Here is a 23,891-nt window from a genome sequence, read left to right on the forward strand (position 1 = left end):
AGCATTTATTAAGTACCCCTACTTCCAGAAAATATCTGACAAATGCCATTCAGTATTGAGCACGATGATTGGCACAGAGTAGGTGCTTGATAAATGTTTATGTATTCTAATTCAATCAATCCACTCACAAGCATTTATTAAGCACCTACTGTGTACCAGCCACAATGCTAGCCTCCAGGAACACCCCCCCCCCCAAATGAAAGACTTGTGGTCTTGGAGAAGGTTTCATTGTCCTTCCAAAGTCCTTCCTGAGGGCAGACAAGTCTCCGTGTCAGGGACAAGTTCCAGCTCTAGGGCCTATTTCTACTCTCAGGGGTCCCCCCCTTCTAAGAGGTCTGAGCAGGAAGGGGAGCAGAGAAAGGATGCTTACCCTCACAGGACGCCCTGTCCGCACTGAGGCGGAAGCCCGCCCGGCAGGCACAGCGGAAGCTGCCCACGGTGTTGTGGCAGGAGTGATGGCAGACGCGCCTCTCTGGGGGTCGGCGGCATTCGTTCACGTCTGCAGAAGAGGCCCCCAGACACGTGTCCATGGAGGTCCCAGCCAAGGGCCCTTCTCCACAGGGCACACACTGCCCCTCCCCACCAAAGGACCTTCCTCCTGCCCCAACGCAGGCTAGAGAGGCAGCAGCCCCCTGGTCCTGGTGGCTGGGGGGGGGAGCTGGGCCCTCACTGCCGCTGGCCAAGCCACACTAAGGGGCGGCTTCCATCCCTATGCTCCTAAATTAGTCTCTGTGTCCCCAAGATCAAGCACGTGGTGCAACGTGCAGAGCACTGGGGCCACAGGTGTTGACTTTAGGCAAATCACTTAACTTTAACTTCCATTTGCCTCAGTCTCCCCATCTGTAAAACGGGGATAACAATAGCATCTACCAGGTTGTTGTGAGGATCAATAAGATAATAATTATAAAGGGCTTGGCAGTCTGCACATAGTATGTGTTATATAAAAGGCCCCCGTTATTGTTAGCTAGTAAGCATCTAATACATAAACTAGGCGAGCTAAGAATCGAACCCAGCTGCCAGCCCGATCTGACCCTGGCCCCCGGGGAACGGCTGTGATTGTGCCTGGGCTCAGAGTCAGAGCTGGACTTTCAGTCCAATTCCATCATTTGACAAAGAAGGGAACTGAGAGCCAAGGGACTGGTCAGGTGGCTTCCCAAGTGAAAAGCAGGCCGGGGTTTCCAAAAAGGGACCCCAGCCATGGAGCGCTTCCTCACAAAGGCGCATCTAGTGGGAGAGGCAGGGAAGTTCTGGGCAAGGTCACTGGCCGGGGCGAGTCGGGACAAGTGCCTCGAAACCCGGCTTTGACACCCGCTGTCTGTGGGACTCAGGGCAAGTCACGTCGTGGTGACGATTACACGAACATTAACTGAGCGCTAAGATGTACAGAGCGCTTTACAGACCTCACTGGCTTTCTATGATTAGCCTGCAAGGCAGATGCCATGATCCCCTGGGCCTTCCAAGCAGTTTAGTGACTTGTCCGAGGGGCTGAGGCTGCATCCACACAGAGCCTTCTTGGCCTCCCACTCTTGCCCTCCAGGTAGGAGCCCACCTTCCTCTGACCCTGCTAACCACCCCAGACGAATATTTTTACAACCCCAAGTTTCTGAAAACATGGGTCCACTCTGAGCGTGGCAGCCCCCTCCCCGGGCCAAGCCTCACCTACACAGGAGTGCCGGTTACCATGCAGGTAGAAGCCCATTCGGCAGGAGCACCTGTAGCTGCCGATGCTGTTCTTGCAGCTCTGCTGACAAGGGACCCCCAAGCACTCATCTGTGTCTGAAAGGGAAAGGCATGGGGCGCTCAAAGGCAAAGGCCCATCACTTATGCGAAAAGATGTAACCAGGGCAGGCAGCCAAGGCTCTGTCTGAGGCGCTGGTCTTGGAAGGGGCACCTTTTGCCCTCCACCAACCTCCACCTGCGAGCGGGGAGGACCAGTTTTTACAGAAGTCCAAGAAGGCCCCCAGACCCCACCCACACCCCCTCTGACCTCTTGCCCATTAGCTATTCTTGTCCTAAGTTAAATATTTCCTGGTTACCCCTCTCCCCCACACAGAAAAATGGACCAAGTGCCTGCCATCAAGAAGCCTCCTTTCTATTGATAAGCCAACACTCCAGCTTAGGCCCCCATCTCTCCTCACCACCTCCCATGCCAGTCTATCCTCCACAAAAATCCTGAGAAAGGAACTTTCCTTACACCTGGGACAGACCACCGTTCTTCCCTACCCAGCAGACTCCAGTGGCTCCTCCCACTTCCAGGGTCAAACATACAGTCTTCTGGTTGCTCTTTAAAACTCTTCTCAAGGGGCAGCTAGGTGGTGCAGTGGATAGAGCACCAGCCTTGAATTCAGGAGGACCCAAGTTCAAATCTGGTCTCAGACACTTAACACTTCCTAGCTGTGTGACCCTGGGCAAGTCACTTAACCCCAGCCTCAAAAAAAAAAAAAAAAAAAAAAAAAAAAAAGAAAAAACTCTTCTCAGTTTGGCCCAACCACCTTGCTAACCTTATTCCTCATCATGTCCATTTCTGGCCAAAGTGACCTTTCCCCTGCTGCTCACACATGCAGCTCTGTCTCCCTCTCTATTCTCGGCACTGACTGGGTCCCCTAGCTGGCCGGCTCTCTCCCCTGTGCTGACTCAGAATCCCAGCTTCTTTTAAGACTTGGTCCAACCTCTCTCTTGGCAAAATGTCTCTCTGAGCCCCAGGTGTCAATGGTCCCCCTCTAGGGTGACCTCCCTTTATTACTTTATATTTTATTTTATTTATTTATAAATTTATTTATTATTTATAAATGTTTTTACTTATTATTAACATTAATTATTTATTTAATTAAATTAAATTATATATATAAATTAAATTAAATGTAATAAAATATATAATTACAATTAAATAAGCAAATATTTATTTATTATTTATAAATTTATTTATGTTACTTTATATTTAAAAGCAGGGCTGGCTGTGCTTTTGCTTCGTATTCTCAACACTTGGTGTCATGAATATTTGTTGACCTCTAAGATCCCAAAGAGAAGAACCAAGAACAGTGGCTAGAACAGAGGGACCGACTTGGGCTCGATGGAAGAGAAAGCTCCTGATCGATCGGGGCTGTCCATCTCCCAGGAGAGGCGGCCTGAACATTTTGGAAGCATGTCATTGAGATAACTCAGCCCCTTACAAGGCAGCTTCCAAGCCCATCGCTCCAAGGGGACCGCTCCCCCAAAGTGACCGATGAAGTCCTAAGTGCCAAATGCAAAAGCCTGTCCTCCATCCTCCTTCTCTGCAGCCTTGTTCACTCCTGGTCACTCTTTCCCAATTGATCTTCTCTTCTCTTGAGGTTTTCAGGACACATCTCTGTGTCTGTCTCTCGAATTCTGTCTGTCTTTTTCTGCCTCTGTCTCTACCTCTGTTTCTGTCTCTCTGTGGGTCTCTTTATCTTTATCTCTGCCTCTGTCTGTCCTGGTTTTCCTCCTATCTCTCTGATAATCCCTTCTCTGTCTCCTTTACTGGATCCAGTTCACACCTCTAACTAGAGGGGTCCCTTGGGGCTCTGTCCCAGACCCTCTTCTCCCTCCCTACTGCTTCATTTGGTGATCTCAGCAGCTCCCATGACCATTCCTGAGCTGATGGTTCTCACATTTCCCTCTCCTGACCTCCAACTTTGCATCTCCACCTGCCTTTCGGCCCTTCTGAGCTGGATGCCCACTAGATATCCCAAACTCTAAAAAGAACTCGCTGTCTTTCCCCCTAAAGCTTCCTTTCCTACCTCTCCAACTGCTGTAGAGAACATCACTATATTCCCAGTCCCTAAAGTTCACAGTGTGGGAATCAGCCTGGACTCTTCCCTCCCTCATCCCCCCAATATCAACTCTCTTGCCAAGGTCTGTCCATTGCACCTTTGCAATATCTCGTGAACACGCCCCCCCCCCCACTCTCCTCTGACATTGCCCTCCCTCTGATGCAGACTCTCATCACCTCACACCTAGATTATTGCACTAGCCCAGCCTGCAGGTGGGTCTGCCTGCTTCAAGCCTCCCTCCGTTCCAATCCATCCTCCATCCAGCCACTAAAGTAATTTTCCTTAAACACAAGTCTGACTATGTCTCACACACACACACACACACACACACACACACACATTACCAGCTCTCACTCGCCTCCAGGAGCAAATACAAGATGCTTTTTTTGGCATTCAGAGCCCTTCATTACCTGCTCCCTCCTCCTTTTCCAGTCTTCTTACATCTTACTTCCCAACACGTACACTTTGACCCAGTGACACTAGCCCTCTCTGACTATGTCCATCTCTCTACTCCAGGTGTCCTCTCCATCTCCCCTGTCATGAACACTCTTCCTCCTCATCTCTGCCTGCTGACCTCCCTGGCTTCCTTTAAGTCTTAACTAAAATCCCACCTTCTCCAGGAAGCCTTCCCCAACCCTGCTTAATCCAGTACCTTCTAGTTACTATTAGTTATAGTTAACCACTTCCTATTTATCTTGTATCTGTTATCTTTTAGTTATTATTAATTATTAAGTACTTCCTATTTATCTTTTATCTGTTTTGTACCTTCTAGCTACTATCTTGTATCTTCTAGTTACTATTAATTACTTCTTATTTATTTTGTATCTATTCATGTATCTTCTAGTTACTATTAACTATTGTTACTTTGTATTTATCTTGAATCTGTTCTTGTACCTTCTAGTTACTATTAATTATTGTTAATTTCTTCCTATTTATCTTGTATCTGTTCTTGTACCTTCTAGTTACTATTAAGTACTTCTTATTTATTTTGCATCTGTTCAGTCACTATTAATTTCTTCCTCCTTATCTTGTATCTGTTTTTGTGCCTTCTAGCTTCTATCAATTATTGTTAATTACTTTGTATTTATCTTGAATATGTTCTTGTACCTTCTAGTCATTATTAATTTCTTCCTAGTTATCTTATATCTGTTCTTGTGCCTTCTAGTTACTATTAATTCTTCTTATTTATCTTGTATCTGTTCTTGTACCTTCTAGTTACTATTAATTATTGTTAATTTCTTCCTATTTATCTTGTATCTGTTCTTGTACCTTCTAGTTACTATTAAGTACTTCTTATTTATTTTGTATCTGTTCAGTCATTATTAATTTCTTCCTCCTTATCTTGTATTTGTTCTTGTACCTTCTAGCTTCTATCAATTATTGTTAATTACTTTGTATTTATCTTGAATATGTTCTTGTACCTTCTAGTCATTATTAATTTCTTCCTAGTTATCTTATATCTGTTCTTGTACCTTCTAGTTACTATTAAGTACTTCTTATTTATTTTGTATCTGTTCAGTCACTATTAATTTCTTCCTCCTTATCTTGTATCTGTTCTTGTACCTTCTAGTCACTATTAATTTCTTCCTATTTATCTTATGTCTGTTCTTGTATCTTCTAGTTACTTTTAATTTCTTCTTATTTATCTTATATCTGTTCTTGTACCTTCTAATCACTATTAATTTCTTCCTATTTATCTTACATCTGTTCTTGTACCTTCTAGTCACTATTAATTTCTTCCTAGTTATCTTGTATGGGTTCTTGTACCTTCTAGTTACTATTAATTACTTCTTATTTATTTTCTATCTGTTCTTATATCTTCTAGTTACTATTAAGTACTTTGTCCTTATCTTGTATCTGTTCTTGTACCTTCTATTACTATTAACTATTGTTACTTTGTATTTATCTTGTATCTGTTCTTGTACCTTCTAGTCACTATTAATTATTTCCTAGTTATCTTGTATACTGACATCTCTTATCTCTCTCATTAAATTGTAAGCTCCTTGAGGTCAGGGATTATCTTTAGCCTCTTTGCATCCCCAGCTACTAACACAGTGCCAGGCACACTGTAAGTGCTTAATAAATGTTCATTGATTGCTTCTGATATCTGAGTCTGATTCCACAACTTCCTCCCCAACTTCTCTCACTAGCAGAGCTGCTTAGAAAGCTGTGGGCTCCTTTCCCCTCCAATTGGTCCATTTCCCTCCTCAGAGGTCATTCTTCCTCTCAAGCTCCCCTTGCTCCCTCCTGCTTTCACTCTAAAGCGGACCCAGTCCTCTCTCCCTCCCACTCTCACTTCAGTCCTTGCGCTTGTGTCCTGGATGGACACAAGAACAGCTTCCATAGGATCCACCCAAGTTGCCAAGCCTCTTCTTGGGGGGACTTACCTTGGCAGCTGTGTCGGTCAGCAGAAAGCTGCATCCCTGGCCCACATTCACACACAAATCCTCCTTCCGTGTTCACACAGAGGCCCTCACAGGATGAGCTTAAGCATTCATCAATGTCTGGAAAGGAGAAACAAAACAGGGAGCTTGGGGTCTTTAGGACAATTTTCTGACAAGTAAGAATAATGACACTGACCCCAAGACAGGCTTAAAGAATCTAGAGATGGCAGGATCCTAGAAACAGATAAAAGTTAGGTGGGCTCTGGACCGGTTGAATGAGTAAATCCAAGGTCCATTGTTAGTGGATCTGTCCCTGCCCCTGTGTTGGTGACAGTTTTCATCAACAACTTGAATAAATGTGTAAACAAAATTCTCAAATTTGCAGATGATGATACCCTTAAAATATAAGCTTCTGGAAGGCAAGGGCTACCCTTTAAAATTTATAGCACCAGAATTTAGTACAGGCACATAGTAAGTGCTTAATAAATGCCCTTGATTTCTGTTTCAGTCATTCATGGTACAAGACCAGGAGGGATCACTAATACACATTCGAACATGACAGAACCAAGAATTCCAAAATGTCTCAGCAAGCCACGTACATTAGACGGAACCTAACTGGGGGAAACATGATAGAATACAGGTTCCAGAGCCGGAAGGCACCCCAGAGGCCATCTTGTTCAATTCCCTCATTTCCCAGATGAGTAAACTGAAGTTCAAGGAGGGAAGTGAAAGACTCAGTCTTAAAAAATGGAGGAAGAACAGGCTTCCTGGGAGGCCGTGGTTCCCTGATCCTGGAGGTCTCCAAAGGTTGAGTGACCACTTGTTGAGGATGTCGTAGATGGTACTTCTCAGATTGAACTGTATGGGCTCCATGGTCTCTTCTGACTCTGGAAAGCTACGATTTTAATGAAAGCCCTACCTCCTAATGTGTAAAATGAGGTGAAGTCACTGCCAGGGTCACCAGGTACTAAGTGGTACAGCTGGGATCTGACCACAGTTCCTCTAGATGCCAGTCGATGCTCTTTCCACTACATCACGGAAACCAACCCCCAGACATTCCTACGCCCACATGGCCAGCCACCCAGCCGGCGAAGGAAAACACCCACCCACCAATAAAATAAGCTCATACAAGGTCAGGGACATACTCATATGGAAAGTCACACACTTGCTCTCATAAAACTACAGGAATCATGTAACCAAGTCAAGATGCAAGAGAACTGGTCCACAGACACAGAATTTTAAGGAAGGACTAAGTCTGGTCATGGAACGTCTGAGCTGGGAAGGAGCTTGGAGGTCACCTCATCTAACCCCGTCCTTTTACAGAGAAGGAAACTGAGGTCCACAACTTCCCCAAGAGTAAGAGACAGAGAAAGGGTCTCTGATTCCAAGTCCAGTGATTTCCCACCACTACCATAGAAGGATTTTGACAACACTGATTCGCTCTGATATTGGACTGAAATCAATATCCCTGTCCTTCTCATCCATTATTTCTGCTTCTGCTCTCTGGAGCCACGCAAAGCAAGGCTGGACCTTATTCCACAGGATAACCCATTAAATGATTTAAAACAGTTATTGTGTCTCCCTTCCCTGCCACTGATTCTTCTATTCTCCCAGTCAATAATTCCCAAATCTTTCAATTGTTCCCCTCAATATGCAAGATTGAGTTTCCTCACTAAGGTAGTAGCCATTTTACCATGGTAGCAAACCGAGTACTCCAGATGGAGTCTAACCAGGGCAGAAGACCGTGGGACTAATGTCTCCTTAATTCTAGACACATGGAATGTTTATGGCATCTATGAGCATAAACAAAACATTAGTTTTGGGGAATGGTATCATTATTGATTCACTTGAATCTTGGTGTTTTTCCCCTATGAACTGATGCCCAGTCATGTGTTCATGCTATTGATTTTTTAAACCTCAATGTGACTTGACATTTATCTCCATTTAAATTCATCTTGTTAAATTCAGCCCTTCCTTTGCATGTAATCTATTTCTCACTCTGCTCCACTGGGGTTGGGAAATAAGGGGAGAAGGAACTATGTATCCTAGAGCTTATGAAGACTTACAATCTGAAAGGATAGAACCAGAGCAAAAACTTGAGGGGAAAAAATTGGGAAAATTGGCAAGTAGAATGGATAACACGTAATGAGTCTTTCTCCATCACTGGAGTTTCCCTTGAGCCCACTCAAATCATTTTACAAGTAATGGGCAAGTCCAATGGAAGAGCAGTTGGGCACCAATATCTGCCACCCAATGCACAGCCATACTAAGAAGCTAGATTAGGGGGATGTTTTAAACTGAGATAGAAAGGAAAAGTGACCCCTAATAACCACCAGCATCTTGCATCTAGAATTTCCAAAAATGATTGGACATTGGCTCTTCTGGAGACTATTGAGTAGAATACTGAGGGTATTCCAACTCCCAGTAAAAGCATCTGATGGGATAATTGGTCTAGTCCAAGGGCCTGAACCATGATTTTAGCACTGCCTGGTTTGGGACATACTTAAATGTTTGCCTAAGACGCAGGAGAACTTACAGATAAATACCCCTTGAAACAGCTGTTTTGATTTTAGATTTCATTCTTTTTATTCCTATAAGCAAAAAAAAAGTTTACAATTAAACTGTGCCTATATGATTTACTCCATCATGTTATGTCAGCAAGGCTTTTTAAAATAAAACAGGAGCAGAAGACAGTGGTGGTTTTTTGGTGGGTGTGGGCTGAGCCAATAAATTAATTGGATAAAATCTATAGAGCACACTCCTCAGATTAAAGCTTCTTAAACTATGGGTTGATACCCCATATGAGCTCATGAAATTGAATATGGGGGGAGGTCTATAAAATCATGATTTATTATTAGTAAATGTTTGATTTATATACCTATTTTATAAACCCATATACCTGGAGTTATATAAAATTTCTCAGGCAAAAGGGGGTTGTGAGTGGAAAAATTTAAGAAGCCTTGCCTTACAATTCCAATAGACTTGGGCTAGAAAATGTCAATCTTATCCATAAAGAGAACCATGGAGACCGAATGTGGATCAAAACATGGTATTTTTACCTTTTTTTGTTTGTTTGTTTCTTGTTGTTTGTTTCCCCTTTTAGTCTGATTTTTCTTGTGCAACGGGACAAATGATGCAAAGATGTTTAAAAAGATCATACATATTTAACCTATATCTAGTTGCTTGCTATCTGGGGGAAGGGAGAAGCAAGGGAAGAAGGGAGAAAAATTTAGAATCCAAAGTCTTATAAAAATGAATATTGAAAACTCTATATATATTTGGAAAAATAAAATACTATCGGGGGAAAAAAAGAAGCTTCACTTTAGACTAACAAGATAGTTTTAATATTCCTAATCATGAAGAAGGGGAACTGGGGATAAAGGTAGCTAGTTGGCTGAGAAAGATAGAGAGACTGGTGTTTCTCCCAAGCATCCCCAAGCACTGGATGGGGTTTTAGATATTTATACAGAATGCAGAAACAAATAAATGGCTGCACGAAAAAGTATGTTCCTTCCTCCAATAAATTTGGAGTCAATCATAATCTAGGTCTTCGATTGCATTAGCCTTGGAAAGTGAAAGGAGCACCAGGTGTGGACAGAGGGCACAAGGCACTCTCCCACCATTCTCACCTGTACATTTGATGCCAATGGCTGTTTCTATCATGGAGAACCCCACAGGACAGACTCGGGCTACCTCTTGACAGCCGCCATGGTTACAAGCCAAATCACAACCATATTCACCACACGGTCCGGGGGCTTCTGAAATGAAAGCTTTGGTAACATGAGAATAATAGCAATAACCACAGGGCAATCTTTGCCTGGATTGTGAGGAGGATCTCCTGTTATAGAGAGAGGAAGTCCATTCCAGGACCATAAAGTCTCTAGGACGCAAAAGACCGAACATAAGCAAATGGACTGGGGGCACTGAGGGATGATGCACATTCTGAGACACCCTGAAGTTTCTAAGCACCTGAAGGAGAGAGGACTGCACTTCTAAAAGAAGCTGAAATAGGAGATAGGACTAGATAGGAAAGGAAGCACACTCCAGGATAGTATCTCTGAATTTCCCACCTGGGTGAAAGACCAGCTGGCCCAGCCTTAGTTACAGTTATAATAATAGCTTACACTCAATAACAATTGACTATTTGCAGAGTCCTTGCCTCAAACCAGTTCTGATAATGAAAAAATTACTATTCTGTTTTACGAAGGAGGAACCCAAAGCTCACAGGAGAAGCTTCATTTACCCAAGTCTTCTTACAGAGTCTTAAATAATGGACTCGGGGCTTGAATCCCAATCTTCTGCTCCCTTCTTGGCCTATACATGATGGCTTCTGTGAGCCCTCGGTGGAGGCCATCCAGTCTCCCTTACCCATACACTGCCCCCTACCAAATCCCTGGAAAGAGTCTCTCCATGAAATCTTTTGCATGAATGCATGGGCATAATATCAATCCACTATCAATATCAAAAGTTGTCGCTCATTGATGTTTAATCATATCCACTTCTCGGTGACACCATTTGGATTTTGGGGCAAAGATATCCGAGTGGTCCTTCTCCAGCTCATTTTACAGATGAGGAACCTGCAATAAGCAGTGTTGCTCAGCTACACACGGCTAGAAGTGTCTGAGAATGAATTTGAACTCATGTCTTTGGATCCAGTGTTCTATCCACTGCGCTCCCTAGATGCCCCCTGGATGTTACATAGATCTACATCAAAATTGCTTGCCTTCTCAAGGAAGGGGGATTTTTATTTATATGCAATTGATTTTAAAAATATAAAAAAAAAGTCTTTAAAAGAGTATATCCAGCCCATCAATCGGAGATTGGCTGAGTACATGGTATATGTGGTATATGAAGGTTATGGAATATTATTGCTCTGTAAGAAATGACCAGCAGGAGGAATACAGAGAGGCTTGGAGAGACTTACATCAACTGATGCTGAGTTAAACGAGCAGAACCAGAAGATCACTATACACTTCAACAACAATACTATATGATGATCAATTCTGACAGATGTGGCCCTCTTCAATAATGAGATGAACCAAATCAGTTCCATTTGTTCAATAATGAACAGAACCAGCTACACCCAGCGAAGAACTCTGGGAAATGAGTGTTGCCCACAATATAGTATTTGCACTCCTTTTATTATTGTTTGCTGGCATTTTGGTTTTTCTTCCAGGTTATTTTTACCTTCTTTCTAGATCCGATTTTTCTTGTGCAACAAGAGAATTGCATAAATATGTACACATATGTTGTATTTAAGATATACTTTAACATATTTAACATGTATGGGTCTACCTGCCATCTGGGGGAGGAGGGAAGGAGGGGAAAGTTGGAATAGAAGTTTTTGCAAGGGTCAGTGCTGAAAAATTACCCATGCATGTGTTTTGTTCATTAAACACTAATATATATATATATATATGAAAGAGTATATTGATAGTGTCCCATTTGCCATATCAGAGGAACACAGCCTTAGAGCTGAAACAACGAGCCAGTCTCCCTTGCCAGGGGAGATGGCCAAAGTCCAGGCAGGAGAAGGGATCAATTCCGGCTCCCGGGCCTGGTTGGAGTGGAGCCAGAATTAGAACCCAGGCCCCCGCTCTGAATACCTGGGCAGGTGATGCCTTGCTCTCCATCCCGGCAGGAGCAGACATTGGGAGCGATGCAGAAGCCGCTGCCACAACCGAAGGAGCAAAGAGCTGGAGGAAGACACCGAGGGGGGAATGAGGAAGGGCCGTGGCCTCTTTGGACAGACAGCATGTCCTCCAGCCCCGAGTCCCGCCCCTCCCCACACACTCCCAGGCCCTGGAGAAGAGGTTCGAAGACACTTACGGAGGGTACACTGTCCACTGCCCAGGGAGGGCACCCAGCCAGGGCAGCATCCACTTCCAAACCCTGAGAGGCAAACGTGGGGGCCCAGGCGGCGTCTTGAAAAGAGAGAGATTGTTTGGGATCCTCTGCACTGAGGGAGAAACCGAGTCAAGCGGACGATGGAAACCATCGCCCGGCCAGCGGGCCGGCCAGTCAGCAGAAGGGGACTCCTTGAGGTGACTCCATTCTGGAGGCTAGAGACACTGCCTTGGGCGTGGGGCCATTCCGTGCTCAGTGTAAGTCAACAGGTATTTGCTGAGTTCCTCCTGTGTGCCGAGGATTCAGACAGAACAAAACTGGGCCTGCCCTCGAGGGGCTCACGTTCTCTAGGAGGACGGAGCATGTCCGTATTAAGCACCGGAGGAGGCCCAAAGTGCTCCGGCTTCTGTCCAACCCCAACTGACGCAATCTTAGACCAGGGCCCCGTTACTTCTCATTGGGTCTACAGCAGTAACCGTGAGATTGTGTCTTATTTCTCCTCCCTTCAATGTATCTTCCCCTCTTGTCTGGGGAATGGAGAAAATGGACAGACAGCGAGGAAATGAGCTGTTTTCTAGCTCTTTGTCCGTTTTCTCCATTCCCCAGACAAGAGGGTTTGAGTATTTCATCATCAAGTTTCCCATTTCTAATGGGCTTGGAAGCTGTTACTCAGGACAGAGCGAGCATGAGAGTAAAAATGAGGAGATATCGTCTAAGGAGGAAGAGGAAGGGGAGAGAGGAGGGGAGGAGGAGGAAGAGGAGAAAGGCTAGGAAGAGGGGAGAAGAGGAAGAAGGAAAGAAGAGGAAGGAGAAAGATAAAAAGGGGGTTCCAAGCAAAAGATTAAGCAGCCTGTGGGGAGTGAACCATGAAGAGAAAAGGCCACTGGGTTCGTTGGCTGCCGCCCAGTCACGGGAAACCCAGGGGTGGAGAGCTGACCTACGGACAGAGAGCAAGGAAAACCCCCTCTCTTTCTGCAAACTTGGGCCAAGCAGTTACCCAGACTCCTTTCAGAGGTTCAGAGACTCTGAGCTGGTCTCAGAAGCCATCCCCTCATGCTGTGGGGGAAACTGAGGCCTGCAGACCCAGTCTGGGAGAGTGGAAAGGATGCTGGCTCTGGAACTGGAGGACCCGAGTTCAGCTCTTATCTCTGATGTTTGCTTCCTGCCTCAGTTTCCTCATCTGAAATCCCTTCCTGCTCCCAATTGATGACTGCCCATTATGTGACTGGTCTATCGTCACTCAGACTGTCCAATAGGGAGAGTCCTGAGACTCCCAACCCAGAGCCCTTTTCTGCAACAGCATCTCTGGGGAGTCAGCGGATTCTCCCCCCACCCCAGCAGTTCCCACATTCCCCCAGGGGGCCTGCTCCCTGCCCCTCCCCCCGCCCCAGAGCATGCCGGGCTGAGTCCTCTGCCCCCAATAATAAGCGCAGGGGTGACAGCTGAGGGGGGGGGGGGGAAAATCTGCCCTATCAGGCCACCAGCTAGTTCCTGTCATATCTGATTGTGGCTCAGCAGCCACAGGAACTAAGGAGTGCGCCCCCCCCCCCCCCCAGCCGCAGCTCCGCCCGATCTGTCCAATCAGAGCCTCGAGGCAGCCAGCCCCAGGGCCGAGCTGCCAGAGTGCCTGAGAGACAGGTGGTCGCAGGCTCCAAACCGGCCCAGAGCCGCAGGCAGCTCCTGAGACAGCACAGGTGCAAGCCGTCACGTGGGGGAGGGGCGAGGACCCCGCGCTGCAGGGGACGAATCCTGGCCCCCCGCCAGAAAACCCCCCGGCCTGACACAGTGTTCTCACTCAGGGAGTGAGGGGCCGGCGGCACACGCACACGGGAGCGCTCTCCCAGCCCCCGGGGTGAGCAAGCCAGCACAAGTCCCGCCCAGGAGGCAGCAGCAGCCAGAGACAGAGACAGAGAGAGAGAAGGAGAGAGAGACAGAGACAGAGAGAGACAGAGACAGAGAGAGAGAGAGAGAGAGAGAGAGAGAGAGAGAGGAGAGAGAGAGAGAGAGAGAGAGAGAGAGAGAGAGAGAGGAGAGAGAGACAGAGAGAGAGAGAGACAGAGAGAGAGAGAGAGAGAGAGAGAGAGAGAGAGAGAGAGAGAGAGAGAGAGAGAGAGAGAGAGAGAGAGAAAGAGTGAGAGAGAGAGAGAGACGAGAAGAGAGAGAGACAGAGAGAGAGGATGAGAGAGAGACAGAGAGAGAGAGAGAGAGACAGAGAGAGAGACAGAGAGAGAGAGACAGAGAGAGAGAGAGAGAGACAGAGAGAGAGACAGAGAGACAGAGAGAGAGAGAGAGAGAGAGAGACAGAGAGAGACAGAGAGAGAGAGAGAGACCGAGAGAGAGAGAGAGAGAGAGAGAGAGAGAGAAGAGAGAGAGAGAGACAGAGAGAGAGAGACAGAGAGAGAGAGAGACAGAGAGAGAGAGAGAGACAGAGAGAGAGAGAGACAGAGAGAGAGAGAGACAGAGAGAGGGACACACAGAGATATAAAAAGAGAAAGAGGCAGAGAGAGGAGGAAGACGGGGCAGAGACCCCCAGGAGATGGACACCAGGCAATGCTTGAATGGGCCTGGGCTCCTTAGGGAAGCTTTCCCAAAGAAATCACGATTTGTCCGGTTTAAAGGCATTTCTGGTGAAAACTCGCTCCCCATTCTGTTATTAAAGTACACAAAGAAGCAGAAGTCGCTGTCATCCCTCTAGTCAAGCAGCATTTATTAAGCACCCAAGCTGCCTTCAAGCAGCTCCCGAGGGAACAAGGATTGGCGGGAGGACCTGAGAGGAAGCTCTTAAGGAGGACACCAGGGTTCTGGAACCCTCCCAAAGTCTGGTTAGTGACCAGGGGAGGATTGCAGTCGCCTCCCAGAGACCGCCGCTCACCAGGCCACCCTGCCGGTTAGCATCTCACTTACTTTGGACCAGCATTTTTGCAGCTCCTACTGTGTGCGAGGCATGGGGCTTGGGCCCAGGGAGAAAGGGGAGACAGCCAGCCCTTCCGGCTCTGGCCCTGCCCTCGCCCAGCTGCCCTGCCCCAATTAGCTCCTTCAGATGAAGACTGTGTGGCCCTGAGCAAGTCACTTAACTACTTGCCTCAGTTTCCTCGACACTAAAATGGAGCTCCCAAGAGCACCTGCGTCCCAGAATTGTTTGGGGCTCAACTGAGATGATATTTATAAAACACTTGGTGGGCAGTGAAAAATCTCCTCCTCCTGTATGCGCTGCACAGCTACAAACATGTACCCAAGCAGACTGGGGCCCATTATGGCCTTGGGGCCAGAACCCCTCCCCGCCCCCGGCGCCCAGCCCAGTGCCCGGGCAAAAGGGGGCTTAGAGAAATCCGGGCCCAGGAGCACCGAGGTGGGAAGGAGCAGAGCCGGCCTGGGCCCCACATCCCGCTCTCCGCCCTCTGCGTCCTGGGCCTCCATCGCAGTCTGTCCCTCAGGACAGGGGGAGGGAGGCCACCTGACCCAGAAGTGCAACGTGGCCCGGGCAGCGACAGAGGCAGGGCTCCCCCCTCCCCCAGCTCCCAGAGGTGCTCAGGGTGGCCGGGGGAGAGCCAGAGACATGTCCCAGGTGGAGGCTGCCCTGGGAGGGAACGCACACAGCCAGAAGGGGGGGGAGCCCCAGCACAGGCAGGGGCACATCGGGGGCGGGGCCAGATCCGGCCAGGTGGGGAAGGAGGACTCCTGCGCTGCTTTGGCTCCCTGAAGCCTCTGACCGACCCCTGGCCTCTCCACCTCCCCCCCCCACAAAGTGGACAGCGCCACCGAGGTGTGCCCCCAACATCTGGCCGGTGCACAGCGTCGCCCCTCCACGCCCCACAGCCAGTGCTTTCCCTTGCCCACCCAGCCTGCCCAGAAATCGGTGCCCACCCTCGCCTGCCCAGAAATCGGTGCCCACCCTCGCCCATCCAGCCTGACCGGAGATCGGTGCCCACCCTCGCCTGCCCAGCGGCCAGTGCCCTCCCTCTCCCTCCCGGCAGCCAGTGCCCACTCTCGGTCCCTCCGGGGCTCCGGGGCGGCCGAGAGCGCGAGGCGCCGGCGCCGGTCCGGGCTTACCTCTCGGCCGCGAAGGGCTTCTTCCTGCCCCCCGTGTAGCCCCGGGAGGAGACGCCGGGCAGGGAGAGCGCGAGGCAGGCGGCGGCTCGCAGCAGCAGCAGCCCAGCCCACATGGCTCGCCTCGGCTGGGGCTGGACGGCCCGCGCTCCCTCCCTTCGCCCCTTCCTCGCGCCGCTGCAGGGGGGAGCCGGGGGTGGGGCGGGGGGGCCGGGGGGACTGGGGGAGCGCTGCCCGGCCGGCCGGCCCCTGGCCCCTCCCCCTGCCCGCCCCGCGCGCCTCGGGGGCCCCGCAGGGAGCGGGCGGCCCGGGGAGCGCGCCCCGGGCCGGGGGGGTGCGCCGGGAGCTGAGGGGCTCGCGGGGGGGCTGGGCTCGGCCGAGGGGGAGGATCCGCGGGGAGGGAGGGGCCGTGGGGGGCGCCCGCGGGGATGGGGCGGCTTTCTGGCCCCCGGCGGGGCGCAGCCGAGCACAAAGGGCAGGCGCGAGGGCGCCGGAGCCGAGGGGGGAGGGCGCTCGAGCCGAGAGGGTCACCCTGGAGCCGAGGGGGGCGCGCTGGGGGGGGCTCTGGAGCCGAGGCGGGGCCCGGGAGGGGGCGTTGCTGGGGGGCCGTGGAGCGGCTGGAGATGAGGGGGCCCCGAGGCTAAGGAGCTGAGGAGAGCCGCTGGAGCCGGGCCGGGGCCGGGCGAGCAGGGGCGAGGAGCAGCGAGCCCCGGCCCCCGGCCGGGGAAAGGTGGACGCGGGGTCGGGGGCCGGGACGGGGACAGAGGGAGCCGCCCGTGCCCTCGGCAGGGGGAGAGCGCCGGGGCCAGAGAGCCCGGGGGCCCCGACAGGGAGCGACATTGGCCTTTGCCATCCCCGCCCCTCTCCTGGCCTGGCGGGGCCCAGACCCCGCCCTCCCGGGAGGCAGCTACTTCTTTTGTCCGTAAGGTGAAAGGCTCGGGGCCCCGGGAAAGCCGGAGCGGAGCCCGGGCCGGGGTGCGGGGACAGCCCCTGGAGGACGGGCCGGGAGCGCTTCCTCCACCTTCCCCCCAAGATGCCCCTCCCGAACGGCAGCGGGCGGCTCCTCTGAGCTTTCAGGAGAGCAGCCGCAGGGGAGCAGCCAAATCCCCCCCCCCGTGCCCGCGGGGCGCCCCGCGCAGAGGCAAGGCCGTGGGAACCGGGAACGGGCGCTCAGTCCTCAGCTGGGCTGGCAGCCTTTGCTCGGTCACTGCCCAGGACGGGGAGCTCACTGCCCCACAGCTCAGCCCGTTCCCTTGTGCAGAGTCCGGCCTCGCACGGAGCTCACCCGCGCGCTTGGAAACGCCACAGGCCTTCGAGCTTCCGACCTAAGACACCTTAGAGCTCATTTAACTCCATTTAAAGGGGGAAAGGGAGGTTCAGGGCGCTGGTAGAGACAGGCCAGGGCTGGGAGCGGGGCGCCTTAACTCCTGACTTGCTGCTCCCTTTGGCTAAGCTGTTTAACTCATCTGGGACTCAGGTTTCCCCATCTGTGAAGCGGGGAATTGAACTGGATGAGGTCCGGAGTTTCTCACTGCTCACTTTATGAACTGAAGTTCCCTAGTGGCCGCTAGAGGGTGCTCTAGTGCCAGAAGGCACAGAGTACCTGTGACATCCCTCCTCCGGGGAAGCCCCGCGGGGGTAACGGCTGTCCTCCCTCCATCAGCCCAGGGCCCACTCCAGTGTGCTTCCCCTTAACAGCCAACCAGTATTCTGGCTAGTTCTTACAGCAAGAAGAGTAGTTGCAAAGCCTTCTCCCAGACTCGGCGGCTGCTGGGATGCCCCTGGCAAGTCACAGGTACACTGGGGCCTTCCCAGGGAGCCACCGGCTCGGTCACTGTTTGATGGGAATGCCGCTTCTTCCCTTTAATTCCCCGAGATTCACCTCACTCCACCAACTCAAAAATCCCTTCCTGTTAACATCTCCTTGTAGGATCAGATCAATCATACTGAACCAGGCTAAATTAGATAATTATTGTCTCTCACCCACTACGGTGACTTAGCACCTTGGAAGAATCCTAACTCCTTCCCACAGTAAAAGCCAGCACCTTGCCCTAGGGTTTGTTCTGCCCGTTCTCCTTCCCACAATTCTTTGGTGACTTTTATGATCATGAGTTGGAACCATGCGATGTTTGCAATTGGTATCCCAGAGGCAATTTCACTGTCTCACTGACCTCCATCTAAGCAGTTTTGCTTAAAGGCCAGAGAGACTTCCCAGGGTTGGGGAAGTCTAGGGACTTCTCAAACCCTCAACCTTGGCTGAAGTTTCTGGGGCTCTCTCTTCAGACACCTCAAGGCTACACCCTGCTCTTTGCAGTCCAAGATGGTGTTGCTGACTTTCATATTTGATACAACCCATATTCCAGCCTGTCAAGGCCCTTTTGGATCCAGATTTGGTCACCCCATGACCCTCCAGGCTTCGTGCAGACGTGTCATTTATGGTCAAATCGCTGGTAGCCAAGTGCGGGTCCCTGAAGCATTCCACTGGAGACCCCAAACTCATCGAAACAGAAACTACTTCTCTTTGAGCTTGGTCATGCAACAAGTTCCAAATCTAGTTGTTTTATCATCAGATCCATTTCTGCAACCCCTCACTTTAGAAACAAAGAGTTTGACTCGCCCATCCCCCATGAAGACCATGGTACCCATCTGTGAATAAATGAAGTTGTCGATGAAATTTTGTAAGTGTATCACCCAAAAGTGAGCCCGATATTCCAGAAATGCAGTCTGACTAGAGCATCGGGTCAAGGCTCTCATAGCCCGGTATTACCTCACACTGGGTTTAGAATGAAAAGATTTAGTTAGGAGAGACTTTAATGGATCATCCAGAGGAATCAAAGGCCCAACAATGAGGAAGCGACTGGGGGTGAGGTGGCAAATATTTGAATCCTGCCCATGGGGGACTGATCCTATCATATCATCTCTGAATGTGGGTGTACTGATAGTCCCAAGTCATTTTTTTTCCCCTGAGGCTGGGGTTAAGTGACTTGCCCAGGGTCACACAGCCAAGAAGTGTTAAGTGTCTGAGACCAGATTTGAACTAGGGCCCTCCTGAATTCAGGGCTGGTGCTCTCTCCACTGCGCTACCTAGCTGCCCCCCAAGTCATTTAAAAAAATATATATATATATATATGTTACTTTTAGGCTAAACTTGCATCACTGTGTACCTGTAGAGTTGCTTTTATACCTAAATGCTAAACTTGATGTTCATTACTCTTATTTCATCCTGTTATGTTCTAACCTGAATTTAAAGGAAATGTCTAGTAAATAGGTGAACCCAAGTCAAGCCAAAATGTACTGTCCCTAAAAATAAAGACCAAGGATATCCATCAAACCCCAAACTGCGTCTACCCCCAAGGACACAAGCTTTCCCTCCTAGGGGAAGCTCAGGTACCCCAAAGCATCGTGTCTTATACAAGGGTCTCCAGTGGCACTAGATCTGTAAATCATTCTACTTCTGAGTATAACCCCAACAAGATTAGAGCATAATGGAAAATACTTAACAAAATAAATGAAAAATGTAGAAGAACATAGAAGTGAATAGGTGGTCTTCGAATCCATCTGCAGTCTACCACGGCACTTTTGGATGACTTGGCGGCCCTGTTTTCTGGATGAGTTTGTCACTAGTGTTCTAAGGTCCCCTTCAGTTACGATATTCTGTGTTCAAGGGGAGAGTGATCTTTCAGCGCTGACATTTTGTGTTCTAAAGTATCTCCCACTCTGGATTTCCGTGTTCTAAAGCCCTTTCCAGATCATTTCCAGCTTTGAAATGCTCATAACCAAATATCACTTCTAACAGCAATGTATGTTCAAAAGACCCTTCAGCTAGGACATTTTATGGCAAGGTCCCTTTCAGGTCTGCCCTGTCTTCGGCTCATAGTTAATGATTTTTAAATGTATTTGAGCCCATCTTGACTTGCTCAACTGTAAAAGCAACCGTTACATTGCCAGAAGCCACAAAGTTACCCTAACATACCACGAACCCCATCCTACCATTCCTTACGTTCAAACCCAAGATCAGGGGTCCTCAAACTACGGCCCGTGGGCCAGATGCCGCCCGTCGGGTTATGGCAAAATCAGACCAGAAGTGACGTTCAACCTAAACTCGTTAGCAACGCACACTTCCGGCACTGGGCTGAGGTTCACTATAGTCTGGCCTTCCAACAGTCTGAGGGACAGTGAACTGGCCCCCTAGTTAAAAAGTTTGAGGACCACTGCCCAAGATCCTCGTCTTATGCTGGATCCATGCTCCACCTCTAGATTCTAAAAACTTTTCAGATCATCCCCACCTTCAGCTTCATTGCCCTAGACTGCAACTCAAAAAACCTCTTCCCTGTAAAGCAATTCCTGGTCTCCACCTTTTCCTTTGTACCTGGCGGAACCCAAGTTCCCCAAGGGAAAAACACCGAGGCTGCCCCCCAAATCCGGAATAGCAGTCTCATCACTTTCCCGCCTTGTCCCATGGGAAGCCTTTCTTCCCTATCTCCTTGGTACAGTTGGTTCCCTCAAATTCTCTCAAACGTTGCCCAGTCAAATGATGCCCGTCACGACAGACCGTGAGCATCTTGAGGTCAGGTCTCCTCCTTTCTTCCTCAGTGTCTAGCATGCCCCGCCTGGCCTGGGCTGGATCAGGAGGCCTTTGTAAATACTTGCTCAGTTGAGTAACAGATGCTTAATTTCCACATTCTCCATTTGTCTCATGTGCATCTATCTCCTGCTGTTTGTCCCACTTCTCCACCCTTCTGATTTGCCTGTAATCCATTAAGAGAACTGCCAGATTGGCCCCCTCCCTCACCGGGGCAGGTTGGGTAAATCTCAAAATTAAAACCCTCTCCCCCAGACTCCAACTTATTATTTGCTGCCCAATCTTGATTAACTCGTGGACTCACTGGAATCAGACCTTCCACTGAGCACAGATCCCTAACGATTGTTGGCTGCTAAGACGGCTGCCTTGCAACCCATTCCAAACAATCATGTGATGAGTCAGTAAGTTTCTATTATTTTCCCAAAGGTCAGTTCGTGCAGAGGCCTGGAGTGAGGTTAGCTCATCAGAGGCTTCGTGGAAAGGGGCCATTCCAGCTGGCTGGAGTCAAGTTCTTCAGGGAGCCCTTCACCTCAGGAGGAGTGATTAATGGTGCTTGGGGAGGGTCAGAGCAGAACGTTTCCCCAAGAGCTGCTGGTGGTGGGATGTGTAATGATGAAACTTAACTCCAAATGACTATTCCCAGGAGCCTGGGCCCCAAGAAATAAAAGTGCCAAAAGGCTTCAGGGGCTCCCTGACTTAGAAAGATGAGAGCGGGGCAGGCTGGGCTAAAGCGTGCTGCTCTCCAAGTGACAGCTGGAGCAGGGCCCAATCACGGGGAAAACTGACGCTATGATGGCCCAAGATGAGAGTTAGCTAGGAAACGGGGCTCGAAAACAGCTCTGATTGCCCGCCCAATGGGCCAAAGGCACGGAAAGGCGGAGCCTCTCCAGGTAGGGAGAACCGAATCGTGGTGGCGTTCTACCACAGGCCCCAGTGTGCTCTTCGGTTGTGCAGGCTACCCAGGAGCTCTGCAAAACTGAAGATATCAAACGTACAGAAGACTGATTCATAAACCTAAAACCCCGATTTATTAATTTACAATAGTCATAGGAGGGGAAGAAGGGAATGGGAATGATCTTTCCAGGGACCAAGACACAAAAAAATCCCCAAACTTTAGTCATTAAGAGGCCACCTAGAGAGCAAGGAATCAGAGCTGAGAAAGAAGGTTTGGAGAAACGTTCCCCTCGGGCTGTGATGGAAGCCTGGACAATTATCCCTGCTCCACTGGAAGGCTCGCCATTTTAGTTAACATAACACCCCCTCCACGTGAGTTTCTGCCGTGGATGGCACTGGATTGATGTTGCCAAATTTTCTCTTTGGAACTTCTCCCGTGGATCATGTGAGAGACTTGTTATAATTAACTAGACCATGGATAATTTAATATTCCACACACAAGATCACAGGAGTTACAGTTGGAAAGGATCTTAAGAGGTCACACAGTCCGATTTCTATTTTAGGGATGAAACAAATACAGAAAAAGGGTTTTGTCCAAGGTTACACAGGTATGGTTAAGTACTGCTGCCATATTTAAATGTCTTCCCATATAAATCAAGATTCTTTCCATGTTATGACCTGGCAAAAAGCCTTGATGGAAGCCCATTTTCTCAAGTGCATTTGGGAGACACCTCTGGTTCAAGTGTCTCTCAATTACTGAAAAACCACCATCTGGGGTGGCCAGCTACCTCTGCTAATCTTAGCCATGGTGTATGGATTCTTAGTTTCAATTTTGGAAAGTGCCATTTTTTGAGCTTGTCCCCAAGTCTTTATTTGGGGTCTCCTTGTTGGTCACCTTGCCTTATGCAATAATGAACCATCTTGTACGGTCTTGGGTCAGTCACATGGTCATTCTGCCTTCCAGATGTTAGCTGGACACTTCCCTTGTCAACACTGGTTCCCAGGACAGGAAGTCTGGCCAAATTCAAAACCTGTCTTTAAACAATTAAGTTCTGCATTTCAGTTACTGAGGCTCCCAGAGGTCCCATGAGAGAGAAATCGTTGGTTTCCCCGTCAGAAGCCAGTAGAAAAAGCAGACAAGGAAGCCCCACTGCGGAGACAGCACCCACCCAGGCGCCTGCTTGGGCTGGGGAGCGACTTCTCACTGTCTGCTGTTACTGGGGGAGGCCGGTAGTCTTACAAATGCCCAAGGCCAGTCCTGCCCACGTTCTACCCAAGTCAGCTTCCAAATCCATACAGCTGAGGGCTCCTGGCTCTCCAGGGCTTGTAGGACTCAAGGTCTAACTTTTGGTCTGGCCTTCCAGGCCTCTCCACAGTCCAGTTCCTCTTTTCAGCCTTCTGGCACCATCCTCGATGGCCCAAGAATAGCTGGCTACCTGCCTTGTTGGGGGATTGTCTCCTGCTGGGCTCTACTCTCCACCTTTCTACTCACCACACCTGGGCACCCCCACCCCTGCCAACCAAGTCGTGCACGTTGAAAGCCTTCCCTGTGCAAGGCCCAGGTCAGGGGTTAAGGCACCTCCCCACGAAGCTGCCACTGGCTAACGGCTCCCTCCTGCCAGGTCCTCAGGTGATTACTTGGTCCCTCCTACCTAAAGCACCATGGTTCGCATCCACCTTCTGCAAGGAGGGTCTCTCGTGCTCTTGGAGCTCTCCCCAGCCTCCCCCACCAACCCTTACCTGAACTGCTCTCAGAAGGACTCGAGGGCATCCTCTGAGCTGAGTCCAGCATGACACAGAGCAGGGAAGCTCTTAATGTTCCTCGGGGCTAAATCCCAGACCCACATCCCATTCCTGTGCTTCCAAGTCCAAAAAACAGCACCTGCTCACTTGACTTGGCCAGATTAAGCCAAGAGGCAAACACAAGGAGAATGCACAGAGTGGGTGGCACTGGGAGGCTGGCAAAGGAGCCCAAGGAATCGTCTCCTCGTGTCTTTTGTAGGCTTCTGGGAGCCTGGCAGGAGAGTGCTGCCGGGAAGCCGCAGGATCATTCTGCAGGACCAGAGAACCACAGAACTCTGGGAAAATTGGCGCCTTGGCTGCCCTCTGCACATTCTGACCACTTGGCAAAAGGAGGAGGGAAAGAAAGTTAGTGGAATCATACATTAGACAAAGGGAATGGAGGAGAAACTGAAGCAATCTCCAAGGTACAAGGTGTCTGCCTGGTGGAGCTAGGGGGAGGAGGGCCAGCCAGCCTCCGGCACAGGAGGGTTGGTCAGCCTTTTAGAGAGAGGCAAAGAAACCCAAGTTATCCAAATCTGGACCAATCTCCTGGCTGGGACACCA

At 49.6% G+C, this 23,891-nt stretch overlaps 1 protein-coding gene across 2 annotated transcripts in view; it reads right to left on the reverse strand.

Moving 5' to 3' along the window:
* Positions 1-16,271, reverse strand: part of VWCE (von Willebrand factor C and EGF domains) — a 30,959-nt gene extending 14,688 nt beyond the window's left edge. For both annotated transcript variants that reach the window (XM_074272583.1, XM_074272582.1), the window contains exons 1-7: positions 16,073-16,271; positions 12,005-12,099; positions 11,782-11,871; positions 9,805-9,933; positions 6,179-6,295; positions 1,660-1,776; positions 371-499 (exon numbers count right to left, since the gene is read on the reverse strand). In XM_074272583.1, the coding sequence (XP_074128684.1) occupies positions 371-499; positions 1,660-1,776; positions 6,179-6,295; positions 9,805-9,933; positions 11,782-11,871; positions 12,005-12,099; positions 16,073-16,185 (790 nt within the window). In that variant the 5' untranslated portion in view covers positions 16,186-16,271. The remainder of the gene's footprint in view (positions 1-370; positions 500-1,659; positions 1,777-6,178; positions 6,296-9,804; positions 9,934-11,781; positions 11,872-12,004; positions 12,100-16,072) is intronic.
* Positions 16,272-23,891: the final 7,620 nt, after the last annotated feature.

The sequence above is a fragment of the Sminthopsis crassicaudata genome, chromosome 6, assembly GCF_048593235.1.
Source record: "Sminthopsis crassicaudata isolate SCR6 chromosome 6, ASM4859323v1, whole genome shotgun sequence".
Classification (NCBI taxonomy): domain Eukaryota; kingdom Metazoa; phylum Chordata; class Mammalia; order Dasyuromorphia; family Dasyuridae; genus Sminthopsis; species Sminthopsis crassicaudata.